Source organism: Mandrillus leucophaeus, unplaced genomic scaffold (assembly GCF_000951045.1).
Source record: "Mandrillus leucophaeus isolate KB7577 unplaced genomic scaffold, Mleu.le_1.0 Scaffold247, whole genome shotgun sequence".
Lineage (NCBI taxonomy): Eukaryota > Metazoa > Chordata > Mammalia > Primates > Cercopithecidae > Mandrillus > Mandrillus leucophaeus.
In genome coordinates, this window is record NW_012102554.1 from 354919 (window position 1) to 376228 (window position 21310).

Sequence of the window (21310 nt, forward strand, 5' to 3'; positions counted from 1 at the left end):
TTTTAATCTATTGGTGCTTGGAGTAATGTATGCAACTTTATTTATAGAAACTTAAGATGAACTGAGGAGGCTAGCAAAGATTAACTCATTTAACAAATGTGCCTTGAACATTTTTTATGGAAAAGGACTGCCTTTGGACCCAAGCCAAACTATTTCAGATAAGAATGTAGCTACACTAAGGGTTAAGTGAACTGATAAGGAAATGTAATCATGATTGCTTTGCTTTTTATCGTTTGGGAAGTGTGTCACAAATTACATACAACTTACAAGGGGATTTTGAAAGCCACCTTTCATAAGTTTGGGGCTTTCATGATGCAGCAAGAGATATGAGACTTTCCCCCAAACGATAATATATTTCTTTTCTAGAGAACAGTTTGGCAGTATCTGGTAAATTTGAACACGAGCATACCCTGCAAACCAGTAATTTCACATTTAGATAATTGATCCCAAGAGAAACTTTCATATAAATTCGTTCAAGGAGACATATTCCTAAAATGTTTATAACAACCTTATTTGTAATAGGGACAAATTGGAGGCAAGCTGAATGTCAGTAGGGAACTGGATAAATTGTGGTATGTTTGTAAGTAGAATATTATATAGGAGTGACATGTATATACCAGTGCTACACATTGTCAACATACATCAGTCTTATATATTGAATGTTAACTGAATAAAGAAAAAAAGATACTATGTAGAAACATACAAAATGATGCTATATATCATTTAGATAATATATGTAATGAAAGTATTAAGTAATGTGTGAAAATGATAAAAAATTTAGGATAGTGTTTGCTTCTAATGGGAATTATAATTACATAGGAGTTTAAACTATACTGGTAATGTTCTATTTGTTGAGTCGTGGGTACATGGCTTTTTATTATGTACATTTTAATATGTCTGGACTAGTTTAGAAACATTTAAAAATTGAAAGAAAATATGTCATATTTTGTTGACGTTTGCATTTCAGTGGAGGTAAAATGAGAGATTTTTTTCCTGCTTAGTTGATGCTATTTCTGTACATTCTCTATTTTCTACAATGGGTATATGTTATTTTAATCATGTTAAAGGAAAAACTGAGAAATAATATATCTTTTAGAAAAATAAATGATTGTTTTAGGAATTTTTGGAAAATATAGGCAAATTAAATGAAAAAAATTAATACTTTTTATAATTAATTTTCTAGTCTTCTTTCTGTAAACTTTATTTGTTTTTAATTTTTAAAAATTTTTTGAGAAGAGCTCTGGCTCTGTTGTCCAGGCTGGAATGCAGTTACGTGATATTGGCTCACTACAGCCCTCAACTCCTGGGCTCAAGGGATTCTTCTACCACAACCTTCCAAGTAGCTGGGACTATAGGCGTATTCTACTATATCTGGCTAATTTTCTTGTATTTTGTAGCACCAGAGTCTCGCTGTGTTGCCCAGGCTGGTCTCAAACACCTGGGCTGAAGTGATTTCCCACCTTGGCTTCCCAAAGTATTGAGATTACAGGTGTGAGCGACCGCACCAGCTCCATAAATTTTTATAGAAGTTAAGGATTATTATGTATTTTTTTGCTCCTATTTTTCCAGCCTGTTGTTATAAAATAAACATTCAACATATGGGATTGGTATTTTAAAGTTACTTTAAAATATATTATCCTCTGAATGTAAGAACATGGTTTTGCTCATTGGCTGATGTTCTCTCTTCTTGCAATTAGTTGTTACTTCTTAAGCATGGGTTTTAATAAAATTATATTGTACCTTATGTTTGATTTATTTTAACTGATTTTACAAATATCAGGAAATAATAAAAATATTTACTGAGCAGTTACATGCTCAGTGATAATACCATTGATTTATAGTAGTAGAAGATAAAAGCTTTAAATTATGTAAAAGGTGAGATTTTCTTGGGAGGGAGACAGTAATATTTTAACTCTTAATTTTACTAGTTGTATATAGTATGTGATAGGCAGATTTATGAACATGACAGTGAAATTGTGGTTTTACAATGTGAGCTCTTTAGGATTTGATGTAGTGCTAGTGGTACTAGAAAAAGAAATAATAGGGCTAATACTGTTTTACAGTGTACCAGACCCTGTGGCTTACAGGATAATATAAACCAGTTCTTGCCAAACTTCATTTTGTTTATAAATCTCCTGTAAATCTTGTTAAGATGCAGATTCTGGATTCACTAGGCCTAGGATTCTGCCAGAGCTTCTGCATTTCAACAAACTCCCAGAATTTGCCAAAAAGTCAGTTTTAAGGACCACATTTTTAGTACTGAGGATGTACGTTAGTGCTTCTCAAACTATCTGCGAAAGACTAGCTTTTAAAAAATATTATCTGGTATTTCACAGAAGAATACTTCTTGGAAATAAAGAATGTATAGAAGGCAAAGGGAGAAAATTGTATATTGTATATTATAAATGTATATTATAAAATTGTATATTAATGTGAATGTAATCTTTCAGTAAACCTTTTACAGGTATAGAGTCAGTACATTAGAATAAACTGTTTCCAAAAAATGTTTAGATATATCGCACTATATAGTACAGTTTTTAAGGACAGGTAATTTTATAAAAATACTGGCCCTTGTGCTAAGCAGCATCTCATGTATCCATCATATTTTCTGAATATTCTTTCTATTTCTAAAAGTTTTTGATTCTCCTCTTCCTCCTACCTAGGCCAATTCAAGGCTCGCTCTTCCTTGGATTAGAGTAATTCTATAAAACTACTTAGCATTCATGCATAAAATGTTACCTGAAGAGATTATTCATCCTCTCAACAAAAATTTAAGCACTTCATTACACACAAAATTCTGTGCTAGTCTCTTTTGGGATTATGAAGAGGAATAAAAAGTTCTTGCCCTGTAGAAATTTATGGACCTGGATGACAGAATCCATCTCCCTGTTAAGAAATTTTATTATATATTAGTATTGACCTGTTAAAGGATATCAGAATCTTAAAATACTATTAAGTAGCTTTTTCAGATGTAGACCTGATTCATTAACTGGGGTAGTGTTTATTTTTCATTCATTCATTACATTAACAGATTTTATTAGTCACCTACTGCATGCCCATTAGTGTGCTTGTCCGTTGTGAGAGTCGAGTGATAACTAGAGACATAATTCCCAGTCTCAGGTAACAGACTGTTGTGATCAAGTCAACCCACTTGAGTTTTTCATAGTTGTGTTTAACTGAGAGAGACAGTCACATTCAAGGATTTGTTTTACAAAGTATGACATTATTTATCTAGACATTAATGTTGGCAATTTATCATCGGATAAGTACAGAAGTACAGTAAGAGCACTTTTCTCTCTTTGAAACTGCATTTGTTCTTACTTTTTTAACTTTCCATTTTATTAGTATTTCACTTCGAAGCATAAACACTCATTTATATCCAGGCCTTGTCCAGAGCTTTCTGATGGCTTATGGGTTTTGGCTGATTCTGCTGGCTTTTGTCCACTTAGAGGCTATAAGATTTCAGTAATTCGTGGGAAATCTTATAACTCTTTGAATACCAGAAACCTGTGGGTACTTGTTCAATCCGGTTAGATAAGCTAGTTTCTTACCACCTTTCTTTCTGATAGTTACCATGAGGTCTATGGAGAAACTGATTGGACATATATAATATAGAAAACTCAGCAGCATTTTAAAGATTTAGCAGCTAAAACCTCCTCCTATCCCTTTGTCATTGTCATTTATTCAGCATCTGCTATGTATGTGGCAGGCATCATTTTGAGGATGTCATTGTTGGGGGAAAAAGAAAAAAACATAGGGTCCCTGTACTCTCAGAATTTGTAAGACATAGTCTGTAACTCGGATAATGATGATGATGATAATAATAATCATAATAATGGCTAGCATTTATTATGTGCTTACTATGTGCCAGGAACTTTTCCAAGTGCTACATATATTAACTCATTTAGTCCTTTTGTAACAACCTGTGAAGGGAAGGTATTATTATTACCATCATCTACATTTTTACAGATAAGGAAACTGAGCTAAGAAAGTTTTAATATGCCCCATGCCACACAGCTTGTATGTACCAAAGATGGAATTACCTTCCAGTCTGGCTCCAAAAATTTCACATTTATCCACTACACTATGCTGTGCAATTATAACAGATAATTATGATTTAATTTAAATGGATAATTAAATAGACAGTTTTAATAAGTAGGAGCCATGCAATGATGGAATGCTCACTGCTGTGGGAGCACAGAATAAGCTCATCTAATTTGGTCTTGTTAGGGTCAGGGAAAGCTTTCCTGAGAAAGTGATCTTTATTCAAAGAGCATCTTTTCCTCCCTTGCATAAAAAAAGCCATTGAAAAGAATTGAAGATTTTTTTTTTAGTAGAATTTTAAAAACAGTGGTTTCTTTTTTTAAACTGATTTTCATACAAAGAAATAACAACATATGTTTGTAAAACTGTAAGTGTATTTTGAACTGGGAAAGATCCTCTGGTGATGATACTCTATAAATTAGATGAGATAAATTATTTAAATGAGCCATTTTAAAAATTAACCAAAAGAAAAAAATTCTTGTATTTTTGAAGTGAGAAACCAGATAAGAGTACTATTATATAAATAATACTAGATGTGTTCGCTCTCTCTCCCCCCTCCCCCCCCCCCACCTTGGATAGAACGAAAGATTTGATTGCCCACATTTTGGGAGGCCAAAATGGGAGGTTCTGTTGAGCCCAGGAATTCAAGACTAGCCTTGGCGACAGAGGAGACCCCATCTCTACAAGAAATAAAAATATTGGCTGGACATGGTGGTGTGTGCCTGTAATGGTGTGTGCCTGTAGTCCCAGTTACTCAGGAGGCTGAAGTGGGAGGATTGCTTGAGTCCAGGAGATTGAGGCTACGTTGAGCTGTGATCATGCCACTACATTCCAGCCTAAGCAACAGCAAGACCATGTCTCAAAAAAAAATTTTTTTTTTGATTATGTGCTGTTTAGTTTAAATATGGAAGCTGCTTTGGTCACTTCAGGTCTGTTGTCATACTGTAGCAGAGATTAACATTTCTAAGTTCCTGTATCAGGAAATGAACATAGAGAAAAGTATGAAATGTTTATAGACCACATTTTGTAGTATCAAAGCTTTTGTGAAGTATTATGCATTCATAGATGGAATTATTTAAGATTTACCAACTAAATTTTAGACATATTTTTAAGTATAGAAATTAATGGTTTTTGTAATCTTTCCATGCATCAACTGATTTTATCAATTATTAATAACGAGTGCTTTCCATTTTTATAAGATGGGAACAGTGATTGTTTAGGCTGTATTTGGAAATATTTTTGTGTTCAATAGCATATTGTGGCTAAAAGGCTGGTGTAATAGATAATTCTGATAGTATTGCTCTGTCCTTCATGATGTATATCATCTCATGTATTTTAAAAATCTGATTTACCTTAGTGGCTATTAACAGAATTGAAGATCTTAATTAAGAGTCCTGGGAGCCATGTTTGACCCGTTTTGTTAGCATAGTAACTTTCTATCAATTTAGAATATGCAGCATAATAGTTGTATATTTAATGATCTCACTGATTTACTTCCTTTATGTTTTAAAATTGAAATAGCATTCATTTACCAGTCCCATTGGTTGATCCACTCCAGCTCCAACTTAACCATTGCTTGCTTGGTTTTTGTTCTTTTCTTGTCACTGCAACCACTCCCTTAGGCCATTTACCTTCAACCTGTGTTCTCCAGCCTGTTGGAAGTTACTACATTATTTTGCTTTGTTGTCTTCTATTCTGTCAGCCCTGTGAGTGCTCTGGTTTATGATATTTTTCCCTTTTGCTCTGTGAGCAACCATGCTTATTGGTATTCGAGAAGAAGTTTAAACTCCTAGTCAACTAACCTATTTCTTTCATTGGGGCTCTATTTGATAGCTAAGCTACCTTCTACTTTTAAAACTACATGGATGAATACATACATGAAAACATTTTGCTATTCTAATTGCTGTAGTTTTTTTTTTTTTCTCTTTAAACTGTGGGGTTTCTGCCTAATTTATACTTATCTGGAAACTTCTGGTGTTTTAATATGGTTTCAGTGGGGGGTGCCTGGCTGTCACCTTTCTAGACCTTTTTATTCTGTGTTTATCAAAGAGATCTTTATTCCAAGTTGTCTAAGTTATTGCTACTAGAAGTGTAGTCTGTAGGCCAGCAGCATCAGCATCACCTATTTGTTAGAAATTCAGAATCTCAAGTCCCACCCCCAAGACCTTATGCATGTTAATCTGCATTTTAGCAAGATCTCTACTTGTTTGATAAGAACATTGAAGTCTGCAGAGCACTGCTGTAGGTATCAGACAACTAGATGATACATTGACATGCTAATAGTTGTACATTTCTAGAACCGATTTTAAACATATGACTTGTGATAATCTTATTTAAATATTTGTGAATTATTTCATAACCATTCACCTTGTTTCACCAAAAGTTATACTCTGGGTGGGTATTACTACTACTGTGTGAAAGGAATGACAGGAATAATCCCAAACAGTAAACTACCCCCAGTCCTTGAAGTGAAGTTTTGGTGTACAGTTGTATGTAATGTAAAACTGTGACAAACATTTTGCAAGTCTATTGTTCCTTCTCCCAGCATCAGTTTGCACCTGTAGATGAAGACCTATTATTCCCTTCTTGTCTCTTGGATAGTGACTTTTAAACAAAGTTGCTTTTGCTAAATTGAACCTCTAAGGTGTTGGGGAAAATATCTAATTTTTATCCTTAAATGAGAGAAATTATGCCTTACTGATACTTGATATGTGGATTAATAGTATATGCATATAATCCCAATAAGTACATATTGAGGATTCATGTCCAACTCTTGCTTGTATTTGAGGAAAAAAATTTATAGACTCCTATTTTCTGGTGCACTATGACAATCCCGGTCATTAGCAGTGGGAACAGCAAAAAGGTTAGGTTAGCAGGGTAAAAGACACTACGTGTAATTTACAAAGTTATTAAATTATGTGTAGTCATTTAGCGACACCATAAATATATTTCAAACTTAGATATATTTGTATAGTGGTGCTTTAGGAAATAATTTTTTTTAAAAAAACTGCAGTGTTTTTACTTTTTGTTGTTCAAGAATGAGGAGAACTGGGAGAATGCAAAATTACTCTTTCATTCTCCTTTAGCATTCAAATGTAGTGTGAACAATGTAGCTGTTCCACAAGCACATTTTAATTGGCATTTTTCTAGAGTAGTATTGTTTTAGGATGACAAACAATATTTAAGTGAGTATGTTTATAGGTTTTGATGCCTTCCTTTGTGTGCCTAAGAATGACAGTGGGAAGGGTGGCAGAGAGAACATCCAGATGTATGTGAGATAGTGATTTGTCACTTAGTATTCATTTTAAGTAGTAAAAGCAAATTCTATGGGCCAGGCGTGGTGGCTCAGGCCTGTAATTCCAGCGCTTTGGGAGGCCAAGGCTGGAGGATCTCTTGAGCCCAAGAGTTTGAGACCAGCCTGGGCAACATAGTGAGACCTCATCTCTTAAATTTTTTTTAAAAATTAGTTGGGTGTGGTGGTGCACTACTATAGTTCCAGCTACTCCCGGGAGGCTGAGGTGGGAGGATCACTTGAGCCCGGGAGGTTGAGGCTAGTCAGCAGTGATCACGCCACCGCACTCCAGCCTGGGCAACAGAGCAAGGCCCTGTCTCCAAAAAAGAAAAAAAAGGTAAACTCTATGGGGTGACGTTAGCTAAGAGCCATCCTATTTCATATATGGGGTCTACTAAATGTGGCTGTATCAGACAGGACTTACAGTTGTGGTTACCAGAGAACACTTGTGGTCATAAGTTGTGAATGTCACCCAGATTCTTCTTGAATGTCTATCTATCACATGTCTATCAGTAATTCTAAAGTATGTAAAAATGAAACAAAGATTTATTTGGGAGTTAGCACTCCCAGAAGATTAGTTTTAAAACAGAACAGCAGAAGGAGTTGTGACATGCATCTATAAGCAACTTTGTAATGATTTGACAGTTATTTAGCCCTCTATTCCTAGCCCTTTCATTGAACTGACAGCATGCCTGCAAAGATAGTGAGGCCTGTTCCAGTCGCACTAATGTCCTCTTAAATGGTAGCCTGCAGTCTGGGTAATGATAAATGTTCAGTGATTCATGATTTTTTTAGTCCCAGGGGATTCTGGATGGTTTCTGGCTTCTGTGAGCCAGCGTAGTTTTGTCTCTTACTTGGGCTTCTTATACATTTGTTTGGTCTTTACCATGTCGGTTTTAAATTGGCAGAGATATATATGACCTGCAGTTTTAATTAATAGAGTTCAAAGCCTTCTTTAGAAACAATATGATTTTGGAAGTGATGCTGTACTTAAGAGTGTGTAAAAGTCTGAGAACCAGTACAGGTTTCATTACATAGTAATTTTGTAACACTTGTTTTTGTTTGTAAATTTTACCTTTTTTCCCCTTTGCTTTAAAAAAAGTATGTTTTCAACTATAAGGAGAAATGTAATAACAGCTACTGTGAAAGGAACATTAGCTTTATTGTTTTTATGGTGTTTGTAATTTCTTTCTTAATAATTTAAATCAGCTATTTTTAATAATTGTTTTCCTTTTTACATGGCTCGGTTTCTGTAGGAATATATATTGTTATACTACAGTAGTATTAAAATGAGTGTAAATAGACCTTTTTTGTTGAATATTTGCCATTTGGGAAAGGATTCATTTCTAGCATATTGATTGTGGATTAGTTTTAGTATTTTAAGTCAAACTTGTAATTGCCTAACCCTTTATTTTTAGGGTCTGGAGGAAGGGATTGAATAGGAGGATAAAAATAAGCATTTCCCTAATTTATTACAATTAAGAAATATATTTTCTTAATTCATTTTTTTAAAAAAAATATCCATTGTACTTCCCTTTGGATGTAAAGTAATCTTAGAGGTAATTTTAGTAATAATTTACAGAATTCTTATAGCTCCCCATCCCATCAGAAAAGCTGATACTTTGAAAATATTGGTGCTCATGGTTAGTGTTTATTTATAGAAACCCACTTTGCTTTACGATCATTGAGAAAATGTTTTTTGACATTAAAATCTTAAAAGGAATAAAAGAAGCACTTCTGCTGTTAGCTTTTCAAATAATGAACAAGAAACTTGGTTAGAGATGACCATGTATGTGTAAGTAAGTCTGTATATTAATTAGGTGAGTGTCATTATGCTCAATTAGCGGGACTGCCAAATAATCTCTTTAATACTCTGATCTTTTTTCCCCCTAGGGTTTTACAGACAGCCCTCATTACAGTGATCACTTGAACGACAGTCGATTAGGAGCCCATGAAGGCTTGTCCCCAACACCTTTCATGAACTCAAATCTGATGGGTAAGTTGGTAATTCTCTGCAAGTAGTCTTCTCAAAGCTTCTTTGGTCAGAGACATTTTTTATCCCTTTGTCCAGGAGGGACAGGTAAGTATCTAGAAGAAAGTTCTTGAGTTTCTAGCGGCATTTAGGGCTTTTCTTGTTCAGCACAGCTTGAGGATCAAATGTCCAGAAAATTTGGAGTCTTCTCTTAAAGCATTATTGTTTTGGTGTCAAAAAAGGAAGTGGCAGTGTTTTGATTGTCAGTTTTGACAATGTCTTTGTGACCTCAAGCATTACATGTGTTCTGGGGCAGAGAAGTACTGTTTTAGGGGCATTTGTGATGTTACTATTTCTCTTAACAATAGTATTATGTTGTAATTAAAAATGTAACATAGCAGTGATTTTAGGCAGATTTTACTTGCATTGGACAGTATTTCTCCTGGCACAATTTGATTAAAACATAGTAGATTTAGATATTGCAGCATTGTTTTAAGCACTTGGCTTCATACTAGGACTTTTTTAAAGTTTTGGTTTGAAGAAGTGAAGTTGCACTTTCAAGAAGGGTATGAATTACCATCTAAACCTGATTTTTATGTTTTGGCAAAACCTTTGTGGTTAATCATGCTCTGCAAAACACCCCTCCTTTCCTTTCTCCTTCTCTGTCTCAAATGAAAGTTTAAAGTTGTTCAGTCTAAAATTATAAACCCAAGCGTGTTTTTTTTCAGTTGGAATACCGTTTTTTAAATGTGTAAATATTTTACCTTTTTGCAAAACCTGATTGAAAATAATCTGTATGTTTTATGACATTTTTTTCTTGCGTATGCTGGGGCTGAGCATATTACAAAAACTTTCATCTGTTTTACCAGTTATAACTGTTTTACCAGTTATTGGCATCATATAAATATTGAAAGTTTGTGTAATAGACCTTGATTTCATTACTTATTTTATTTCTTAAGGACATGACCTATATTGTGATCTTAGAATCATCCTTTTAAGACACAGCCATACTAATCTAAGTAGATTACCCAAATCCCAAATCCTGGTGGTCTGCAATTTCTGTAAAATGATTTGCTTTGCACAGTCTTTGTTTCCTTTATTCTCTGTAGTGTTGAGGAGACAGAGTCTGATCGTCTAGTGTGGATTTTGCCTAAGGTGGTTGACAGTTTGAAGCCAGAAGAACCATTAGAGTATGACAGAAGAGTGAAAAAAATCTAATCAGCAATGAAACTTGTGTTGAAAATCACAGTATTAAATGTGTTATCATTCCAGATAAAAAATCAGAGTTAGGTTTATAGTAAATTATTTGGGTAGGGAAAACTTTCTAATTTATTTTTTAAAGTTTTAATTCAGCTTGCCATCAAAGTAAAATCCATGTAACACTCCAGATAATTTCCTTTTGGAGTATAACTTTTCCCCAAGTAGGATTTAATTTATGTTAAGTGTAGTAGGGCAAGTAAAAGTCAGTGTTTTTGTAATTTTGGATTAAACTAAGCTTTCTTAATTGAGAATATAACTCTGAACTGTAAAAAATCAGAAATTGCTCTTTTTGTATTTATGTTCTTACCTTTATTCTTCACTCATAGAGATGACTTTTAGGCCCAATGGAATTTCATCATTAGCACAGCTTTGTGCCAAGGTGACGATTAAAATTTTGTACAGGACAAGTGTGGAAATTAAATGAATACTAAGAGGTATATATGTCAGTCACTTGCTCTGAGCAGATGTTGACTAACAATATTTCTGTAATTCACTTTGAGGTAACATTTTCTCAGTTGGAGCAATTACAAGCATGTGCTTGTTGGTTTCTTTAGTTTTCAGACGATTTTTAGAATACTTTTAATAGTCATCCATACCCTGTGTATAAAATCAACATCTAAAAAAAGTCTTGAAGTAAATAATTATTTGTAAGTAGATTGATCTCTTAACAATTCAAATGAAAAATTCTGCATTCTTCTGAACTACATTGTTTAGGTACTACTTTGTATCAGATGCAGATATACAAACCATACATTTTCTTTTGTTATTTTCGAGACAGGGTCTCACTCTGTCACCCAAGCTAGAGTGCAGTCACATGATGATGGCTCACTACAGCCTTGAACTCCTGAGCTCAAGCTGTCCTCCTTCCTTAGCACAACACCAGCTACTTTTTTTGTTTTTTATTTTGTAGAGATGAGGCCTCACTGTGTTGAGCAGACTGGTTCTGAACTCCTGGCCTCAAGTGATCCTCCTGCCCCAGCCTCCCAAAATGTTGCAATTATAGGCATGAGCCACCATGTCTGGCCCAGACCATACGTTTTATTTGTGAGTTTTAACTACCTAATGTAAAAATACTTACTTATATATAAAAGAAGGAGAGAGAACCCTGAAATGATTAAGCAGATAGGTTCAAAAGAAATTCACTGGTCATTGGCAATATCTGATATACTTCACTTATCTTTATTTTCAGTAAAAATGATCAAATGAGATACCTTAGTCTAACAACAGTGTAAACAATCTGCACAACAATAGCTTGCTTTTGGAAATGAATGCCTCTTAAATCACAATGCAGTTCCATATAGCAACAGGCAGTCCAACTCGATATGAGCTGAAGTAACTGAACTAACACCCAAACGTGGGTTTATAGCAATATGTAGAATTACAATGTATAGACTGACTTTTCTGGCTGTTTGATAATTTAAGGGAGTTTCTGGCTGAAAAACCTAAATTGTTAAAGTTCTGCTGAGATGTGTATGGTAGTATTGGAAGCATTTGGAACTGTTGATACCCAATCATCTCTACAGGTAACAGTTGAGAGTGGTGCTGTGAATGATGAATGTTCAGAAACAGTTAAAACTAATAGGAAAGCAGTAACATTTCATGTTGCTGTCAACATATAAAAACACCATTAAGTAGGGGAGGGATTGTACATCTAGGGAATGTTGTTATTTTGAGTGTTATGTTCAGCCATAAGCACATTTGCCTGAAGAAATTGTGGATTATAAAGCACCACTGTCTTCTGTGATAGAGCTTCCAGGCACTTTAATGATTTTGTACATTGCAAAAATGTGAAATTTTGTCTAACAAGGGTTGATAACAATTCAATAATGAACTATTTGCGACAGAAAGTGTGTTTATATATTCATGTAGATATTTTGAAGTGTTTTATGCTGAATCAGTTAATGTTTCTTTTATGAATTGCAGAATTCTCCTGTGGATATGTCAATATGGGAAAGAGGGCTTTTCTTATGTGTCAAGTGAAATAAGTACATCTTTTTGACACATCACTAGGTAATTAGCATCAAGCAATTCTGTACTCTGTAATATTACAACTAGATGAAAAGCTTTGACCATAGCAGTGAATCCCATGGTCAGTTCAAGTCTACTATCACCAAGTAGCCTTGTCTATCTCAAGCTTCTTCCGGCTCTGGTCCATTTCTCCACCCTTGATTCTCTCGTTAATTTCAGTAATATTTGTTTTCCTTTACCTATTCATAATTAGTCATATTTTTGATGATGGCAGGATCAGTTTACTAGTTGAACTTAGAAACAAATTATTCTCACAGAATTACCTGCCTTCCATCCCCAAGTGATTGTGTAATAAACTACTATTATCTTTTTATCCCTACTTGTTTATAAGCTTTACTTATTTTAGGATGTATGTATGTCTATATGTGATAAAAGGGAGACTTAAGGTGTAAGATTATCTTCGCTTTTGCTTGTTTTCTGAGACCCTTAATTGTGTTCCTTTTTGAGACCCTATTTTGCCTCTAGAGATGGTTTGTTAACAATTTTTCTTTTCGAGAGTGAATGTAATATGTGGTGGTACGGGGGAAATTGCAGGGCTGAGAGTTAGGAGGTGTGGATTTTAATCTAGATTCTGAAAATAATCATTGCCTTTCTGATAAGGTAATGCTGAGAATTTTCAGAGGTCTTATGCAGCTCTAGAATTTTACAATTCCATAATCTCATAAATTTAATAACTTTTACTCAACCCTGAAAAAGGCTGCAACTAGAATTATAATTGCTATTTTGCAAATGATTAAAACTAAGGCAGAGGACAATTAAGTGTTTCTTTCTGAGGTCACAAAGCCAGTAAATGTCAAAACTAAATGTAGAACTTGTATCTCCTGACTCTTAGTTAAATGCTGTTTCCATTAGGCCACACTGTTTAGGTGTTTAAGATACCTGTTCTTTCTTCATATCTCAGGTTTTTTACTAGCGCAGCATTTTCTTAAACCATAATTACGGAGACACTGATCTTGAGGGATGACCGTGGAAAAAAGTCACGGTTCCACAGTGAAATAACTTTGGACACCATTTTGTGTCAGTTGTTCCCTCTTAGAAATTCAGATTGTTCTTTGGAATGTTAAAGACTCTGAAAAAAGAAGCTGATTTAACTTTGTTTAGCTTCCTACACCCCAAAATCACATTAGGCACAGAAGGCTTTCTGTAAAAAGCATCATTAGCTTCTGAGAAACTAGTTTTCCATGGGACACTGAGAAATGTTTCTGGTTTTTTAAGGGAAAAAAAAAGATCATGAAAGATCTCTGAAAAGTAAAATAGCGTGATGTTAATAGAATTGCTATACAGTCATCCCTTAGTATTTGTGAGGGATTGGGTCCCCTGATACTCAACTCCCTTGTATATATAAAATGGTATAGTTTTTGCATATAACCCACGCACATCCTCCTATATACTTTAAATCATCTATAACTTACATATAATACCTAACACAATGTAATTGCTGTGTAAATAGTTCTTATGTTGTATTGTTTAGGGCATAATGACAAGGAAAAAAATGTCTGTGTACATCAGCACAGATGCAACCATCCATTTTTTTCCCCTGAATATTTTCAAATTGTGGTTGATTGATTTCACAGATGTGGAACCCACAGATAGAGGGCAGACTGTATATACTGTTGAAACTTATTTTAGGCATGTTAACTCATTTAACAGGTTGGGTCTAATTGCTCAAGTATATTATTGTCAAACCTCTGCTTATAAGCATTTGACTTATAAGCAAACCAAGTGTCTTCACATTGCTACTGGAATGTCTTTGCTTAACTCCACCTTCTGTATCTCAGAACTTAAAGGGCCCCTCTGGTAAAACTTCTATGTTTTATTTCCATTTCATTGTAGATTACGTAGGTTTCAGTGGATTTGTCTGGGAATTTAAGCCCAAGTACACTATTTTTCCATATATCTGGTACCTCAACCAAATTTCAAAGAAAATTATTGTGTAAACTTGATACTGCTTGCTCTATAACCTATGAAAAATTCTGAAATCTCCTAGAGTTACAAAATATGTAGAATCACCATTTTCAGACTATCAAAGGGTAATACAACCCTGCCCTCAAAAGTAACGATTTTGGCTGAATGGGGTGACTCACATTCCCAGCACTTTGGGAGGCCAAGCCAGGAGTATTGCTTGAGCCCAGGAGTTTAAGACCACCCTGAGCAATATGGTAAAACCCTGTCTCTACAAAAAATTAGCCAGGCATGGTGGCACATGCCTTTGGTCCCAGCTACCTGGGAGGCTGAGGAGGGAAGGTTGCTTGAGCCAAGGAGGTGGAGGTTACAGTGAGCCAGATCACTTCACTGTACTCCAGCCTGGGCAATAGATCCAACCCTGTCTTTAAAAAAAAAAAAAAAAATGTGTAAGTTTGATATACTTGAAATTTCTTCACTAGATGAGGTATTGAAAATGATTATGAAGTGTTTAAGGGAAATAGTATCTGATTTGATAGTATTTCATAAGGATGAGGCCTTTTACTTTTTCTACGGTTTTATTAACCCTAAGTTTCCATGAAAGAATATGATTGTATATTCATTGATCTACATTCTCTGACCTTTGGCTGTACTGACAAACACAAAATGTTGGCACCAAGAGAAACTTGAATGAAAGGAGCCTAGATACAATTGAAGGCACTAAAGCCAAGAAAAATGAAATGACTCGTTAGTTTGAAACATGGCCCTGACCAGGCACAATGGCTCGCTGTAGGATCACCTGAGGTCAGGAGTTCGAGACCAGCCTGACCAACGTGATGAAACCCCATCTCTACTAAAAATACAAAAAAAAAAAAAAAAACCAACCAGCCAGGCATGGTGGCTCATGCTTGTAAGCCCAGCCGTTTGTGAGGCTGAGGCAGGAGAATTGCTGGAATGTGGGAGACAGAGGTTGCAATGAGCCGAGATCGCGCCACTGCACTCCACCCTGGATGACAGAGCAAGACTCCATCTCTAAAAAACAAACAAACAAAACAGAAAAAGAAACATGGCCTTGACCCTCTTGATTGTAATTAGTACACAGTCCCTTTCTTCTACGTTGCTTTTCTTTCCCTTTTTTTAACTTCTCGTGTTCAACCATTTGTTTCATTTGCTACCTTTTTTTGCATTGTAGCTCTGCTTTTTCTTTCTTTGACTACTGCTTAACTCTCATTAACCAGTCTGACTTGTTGAATACCTTCCTCCATCTTTTTCATGTATTCATTCATCCATTTTTTTTTCTGCCCTTTACCGTGCCCTTTTTCTGCATTTTCTGCCTTTTACAGAGGAAAGTACTGTGTGGGAGAATGGTAGAATATTAAAGTGAATAATATTCAGTCTATCTTTTCAGACTTTATTATTTTAGTGTGATAGAGGGATAAGAATTTCAATAATTAATATACATGGCAGAATGTCAGTGATACGAATAAATTCTTACAGACATTCAGAAGAGATTACATTCAGGCACAACCAGAGGTGATAAGGAAAAATTTTATTGTGGGTCGCATTTATTCCAGTCAGCACTCTTTCTGTTATAAGTGACAGAACCTAACTTAAACCGGGTGAAACAAAAAGTGGTGTTTATTAACCCATTTATCTAAGAAGGCTAGGAGTAGATTGATTTGGAGCATGGGGGACCTAGGAGTTTAAACAAGGTCATCAGGCCTCCCTCTTTCACCTTACAAATGTTTTGTTGAAAGAATAAGAACTGGAGAGGCAAATTGGGCCAAGAATAGGGGATGTGAGAAATGGGAAAAGGTGAGAATACAGTGTTCTGGTCTCTCTTCTCTAGATCCCTCACTCTAATATTTCCAGATTGCTCCCTGGTTGCTATATTATATTGTAAGATACCTTATTCCTTAGTGGTATGGAATGTTTTCTTTCAGTGGAAATGTGCATTTAATTTATAACATCTTGTTCCTGACAGTATCACCTTTTCCATGCCCCTGCCCTGCCTCTACAGCCTAAAAAGCAGTTCTCTTTCTATGGTTAGAATGAATTTTGATAGCCATTCTTTGAAGCTGAAGCTGTTTCTGTGAGCCAGAGATGACCTGAAGGCTTCTTTTCTACCCAGTCTGAAAGAGACCAAAGTAATACCAACGCCTTAGTTTGAAAGAGGTTCCACACTTTCCAGAGTAATCCTGTATGGACTCAGATCCCTCTTATCTATGGGTAATTCATCCTAGAATGAATTACTTGAAAGAGTAACGAGGATTTCAGAAAATACAGGGAAAAAAATGTTTTATTTGAATTTTTAAAAACTATTTCAAAAATTAAAATTAATATAATATTAAAAAGTGAACTATATATTATTCACTAGGTCTTAGAGTAAACAAAGAATTAGTTGTTGATTTTTTTGGCATGTTTTTCTCAGAAAATTTATATGGTAATAATATATGTCTTATATTTCACATTTGAATCTTGTTGCTTTTTCTCCTTAGTTATTAACCCACTGTTTCTAACTCAGATCCTAATCCATTAATGACTTTATATTTGATTAAATGGCTCCTTAACACCTTTTTCATGGACCTCACCAAGTCTTCAGTCTTTTGCATAGTATTCAACTTACAGTGGATTTGTTCTGTTTATATATTATGAGATATTCAACAGAAGATTGATCAAAGCGATTGACTCTGGCTTGAGACTGCCGTACCATCTGTAGAGGATATTTCACAGAGTTTTGTTTTCTTTTTTTTTAAGTTATCTGGTCTAATGGATTTTTTCATGAGCTCACAACATTGGCTTATTTGTGTGTCCTTGCAAACTCCAAAGACTTAAATGAAGCGGACCACCTTTACTGTTATTTGTTTATCCAATGCATTTCCTCGTTGTCACTTGGGTGTGCATTGTCTATGATCAGTAGTCATCTTTATGGATCCTTATTGTTTTATAGTGGGCCAGTTGCATAGATCTGATAAATGATTCTTCTTTGAATCATCCCATTGTTTGTGTCTAGTTCTAGCCAAGTGAACGTGAACTCTTAACCAGAGATGTTCTGAGTTTTGCCTGTAGTGAGGTGGATGACAGGGGCTGTGGTTACTTGGTCACTAGAGAATAAGAGAAAGATTGCTTTTAAGGAGCTTTTGTAGCTTGACAGTTCTGCTGTATGCATATAATTTCAGAAGCACACCATAGCACGCAGTTGAGAATTTGGGACACTGTTTTGATTTAAGAAAAGTCCTAGAGCAACATTAACAGATCATGCCTCCTATGTGGTAACATTTCAGATTCACTTCTTCTTCTTTTTTTTTTTTTTTTAAATAGAGATGAGGTCTTGCTGTCTTGACCAGGTTAGTCTTGAACTCCTAGGTTTAAGTGATCCTCCTGTCTTGGCCTTCCAAAGTGCCGGGATTATAGACATGAGCCACTATACCTGGCCCAGACTCACTTCTTATAGTAAAGATGCTGCCTTCATCATTTAATAAAGGCTTTCAGAATGTTTTATGTAAAATAAATGCTTTCATATTAAAATTCTCATAGATGTTTGAACTGGATAAATAATATGTCATAAAGAATAGAAGTAGGGGAAGGTATTACTGGTACTACCCGTACCCTGAAAACTCTAGGGCCTCTTTCAAAGTGAAGAATTAACAGTAGCTTGATTAGTGGCCATGGTATGTATATAAGTTTTAATTAGCCATCAAATTAATTTTTAAAAAAAATTTGAAAGCATATACTGAATTGCTTTGGTTTAAATTGTACAAATATTACTATTGTTTGAAGGTTTCCATTACTTTCTGATCCTTTAGTTGTATAGGTTTTTTACTGCATTGCTGTAGTTGAATAAGCCTCACGTTTTATGTGAAGCCCCATAAAACAGTTGCCTATTTTGAGTGTCAGTTCACCATTTTTGTAACCTCCTTATATCCACATCTCAGCTTCTTTTTTTTCCTGGAAAATTCAGCCTTTGCCTTTCATAATTCATGGTTTTTGTGACTTCCAGTTTGGTATTTGTTGTTTTTATTTGTGATTTTAGATTTTTAGAGGGGCTTTTTCTGGTGGTGGTGGTTTTTGGTTTTTTTTGATTTTTGTTTTTTGAGACAGAATCTTGCTCTGTTGCCCAGACTGGAGTGCAGTGACACATCTATGGCTTACTGCAGCCCCAACTTCCCAGGTTCAAGTGATCCCCCCACTCAGCCTCCTAAGTAACTGGGACTACAGGTGTGTGCCACCACACCCAGCTAATTTTTAAAAAATTATTCTTTGTAGAGACACGGTCTTGCTGCGCTGCTCAGGCTGGTCTTGAACTCTTAGGTTCAAGTGATCCTCCAGACTTGGCCTCTCACAGAGCTACGATTACAAGCATAAGCCACCATGTCTGGCCCCTGATTTTAGGTTTCTGTGAACACTAGAACTTGCCATTCTACCTGTGTTTCAGGACTTTCTGATACACACACACGTGCATATGCACCCACACACACATACATATATGAGGATGAGTTTTTAAATACTTCTTTATCTTGAAAAATGTTTGTTTGGGTATTTCCATATATGTGGTATGGTTTGGTGGTTCCACAGTCATTCTTGCATTACATATTTGTTTTTTATTAAAAAGTTTGAGTATACCTCTGGAGGATTATCACATTTCTAAGTTCCATGAAATTTTTAGGGAGTCACAATTAAATGGGAGTACATTACTAGGTCACTTCACAGCAAATTAAATCAATTAGTAAATGTATAGTTAATTTTAAATTTTATTAATTTCTCTTACATACTTTTCCATGCTTGTCCCTGAGATTAGAGATTAGCAAACTGTACACAAAGAGCCAGATAGAAAATAGTCTAAGGTCTGTGGTCCAGGATACCAAAATCAATGATAATCAATGAACTAGGCCATAAACATATAATTCATGGCTTATGAACTAAGCCATAAACATGTAACTACCTACATGTTTAAATAGCTATATAAGTACTTAGATATCATTGATTTGGGGCTATAAAAATAACAGTTGGTGGCCTGGATTTGTTCCATACACTACATTTGCCAGTCTTGCTCTAGATAATTTAACAAAAATACTTTAAATAGTAGTAACTCTGCCAATTTGTTGAAGAGTTAATAAGTTATATATGGCCGGGCATGGTGGCTCACGCCTGTAATCCCAGCACTTTGGGAGGCTGTGGCAAGTGGATTACCTGAGGTCAGGAGTTCAAGACCAGTTTGGTCAACATGGCAAAGCCCTGTCTCTACTAACAATACCAAAATTAGCTGGCGTCGTGACGTGCACCTGTAATTCCAGCTACTAGAGAGGCTGAGACAGAAGAATCACTTGAACCCAGGAGGCGGAGGTTGCAGTGAGCCAAGATCACATCACTGCACTCCAGCTTGGGTAACAGAGCAAGACTCTTGTTAAAAAAAAAAAAAAAAAGTTATATATGTGAAATTTTATAGAAAGTACCAGGTTTTTTCTTTTTTATTTAAAAAACAAATTCAGACACGATGGTTGGTGGTTGTAGTGGTGAATTACACTAAAGTTTGAGGAGCTATACTGCCTCTATACAGAATGGTAAGTTACCAATTAGGTGAGTTGTTTTTCTGTTTTGCTTTCAAATATGATATGGGCAGATTTCTAGGCAAATGTCAGACTTTTCTCCCTCTGAAATCCTTTGTTTCCCTTAGTTTTCTATAATCAGAAATCTTTTAGAAAAGCCCTACTTCTCAAGATAGCAATATAAGATTGTAGCTTTAGTGTACTACTACATTGGAAGAGGAAAAGGTGAAAATTAGGCTGCTTAATAGAGGTGTGGCAGTTGGGCAGTTGCATCTCTATTGAGCAGCCTAATGTAGAGAGAAGCCTTCAGAGAACAGCTGCAAAGAATCTATCGAGGGAATCTATGATGAGAGGATAGTGTGAGAATAGCACAGTAATGAAAAAAGCGTTCTGTTGGGCAGTACTGTACTGCCCAACATATGAGAATCTCCTCAAAGTATATGTGCAATAAAAATACAGCATTTTCTAGGCTGTGTATAAGTAATTTTTATAAGATAAATGTAAATTATGGATTTTGATGCAGTTTATAAAATACAGAATTTAAAAATTTCATGTACAGTGATTAATGGTTAGGGTTTGAGGAATTTTTTGGTTATTATATGCTATCCACTTTCAACTTAAGGCTATCTTCTGTCTTAAGGGTTTAACTGGGACCCTGTCTCTACAAAACATTTTTTGAAACATTAGCCACGTGCAGTGGCACCTGCTGTGGTCCCAGCTACTTTTCAGATGTACATTTGGAAAAGTTAAATGCAAATTGTATAAAGAAAACAGTCCCAAACACAGTTATGAAAATGAATTTTTATACCCAATAAAAGAAGACATTGTGTCTTAGCTCTACCGCAATGAAATTTAACCCAAGGAAGTAATTGAAAATACACATAAAGATGTGTATGCAACAATGTTTGCCACACACAATATTTTGTAAAGAAAAATTAACATCACCCAATATGGGACTAATTAAGTTATAATATGGTCATATGATGAATAACATTGCACTCATTAAAACTTACCTTTGAGGCTGGGAGAGGTGGATAACTTGAGGTCAGGAGTTTGAGACCAGCCTGGCTAACATGGTAAAACCTGGTCTCTATTAAAAATACAAAAAAAATTAGCTGGGTGTGGTGGTTGGAGCCTGTAATCCCAGCTACTCAGGAGCCTGAGGAGGGAGAATTGCTTGAACCCGGGAGGCGGAGGTTGCAGTGAACCAAAATTGCACCACTGCCTTTCAGCCTGGGTGACAGAGCAAGACTCTGTCTCCAAAAA

The 21310-nt window shown here is 35.3% G+C and overlaps 1 protein-coding gene across 5 annotated transcripts in view; it reads left to right on the forward strand.

Moving 5' to 3' along the window:
• TCF12 (transcription factor 12) overlaps positions 1 to 21310 on the forward strand; it is a 377169-nt gene that overhangs the window by 166158 nt on the left and 189701 nt on the right. For all 5 annotated transcript variants that reach the window (XM_011983162.1, XM_011983160.1, XM_011983161.1 and 2 more), the window contains one exon: positions 9230 to 9332. In XM_011983162.1, coding sequence (XP_011838552.1) covers positions 9230 to 9332 — 103 coding nt within the window. The remainder of the gene's footprint in view (positions 1 to 9229; positions 9333 to 21310) is intronic.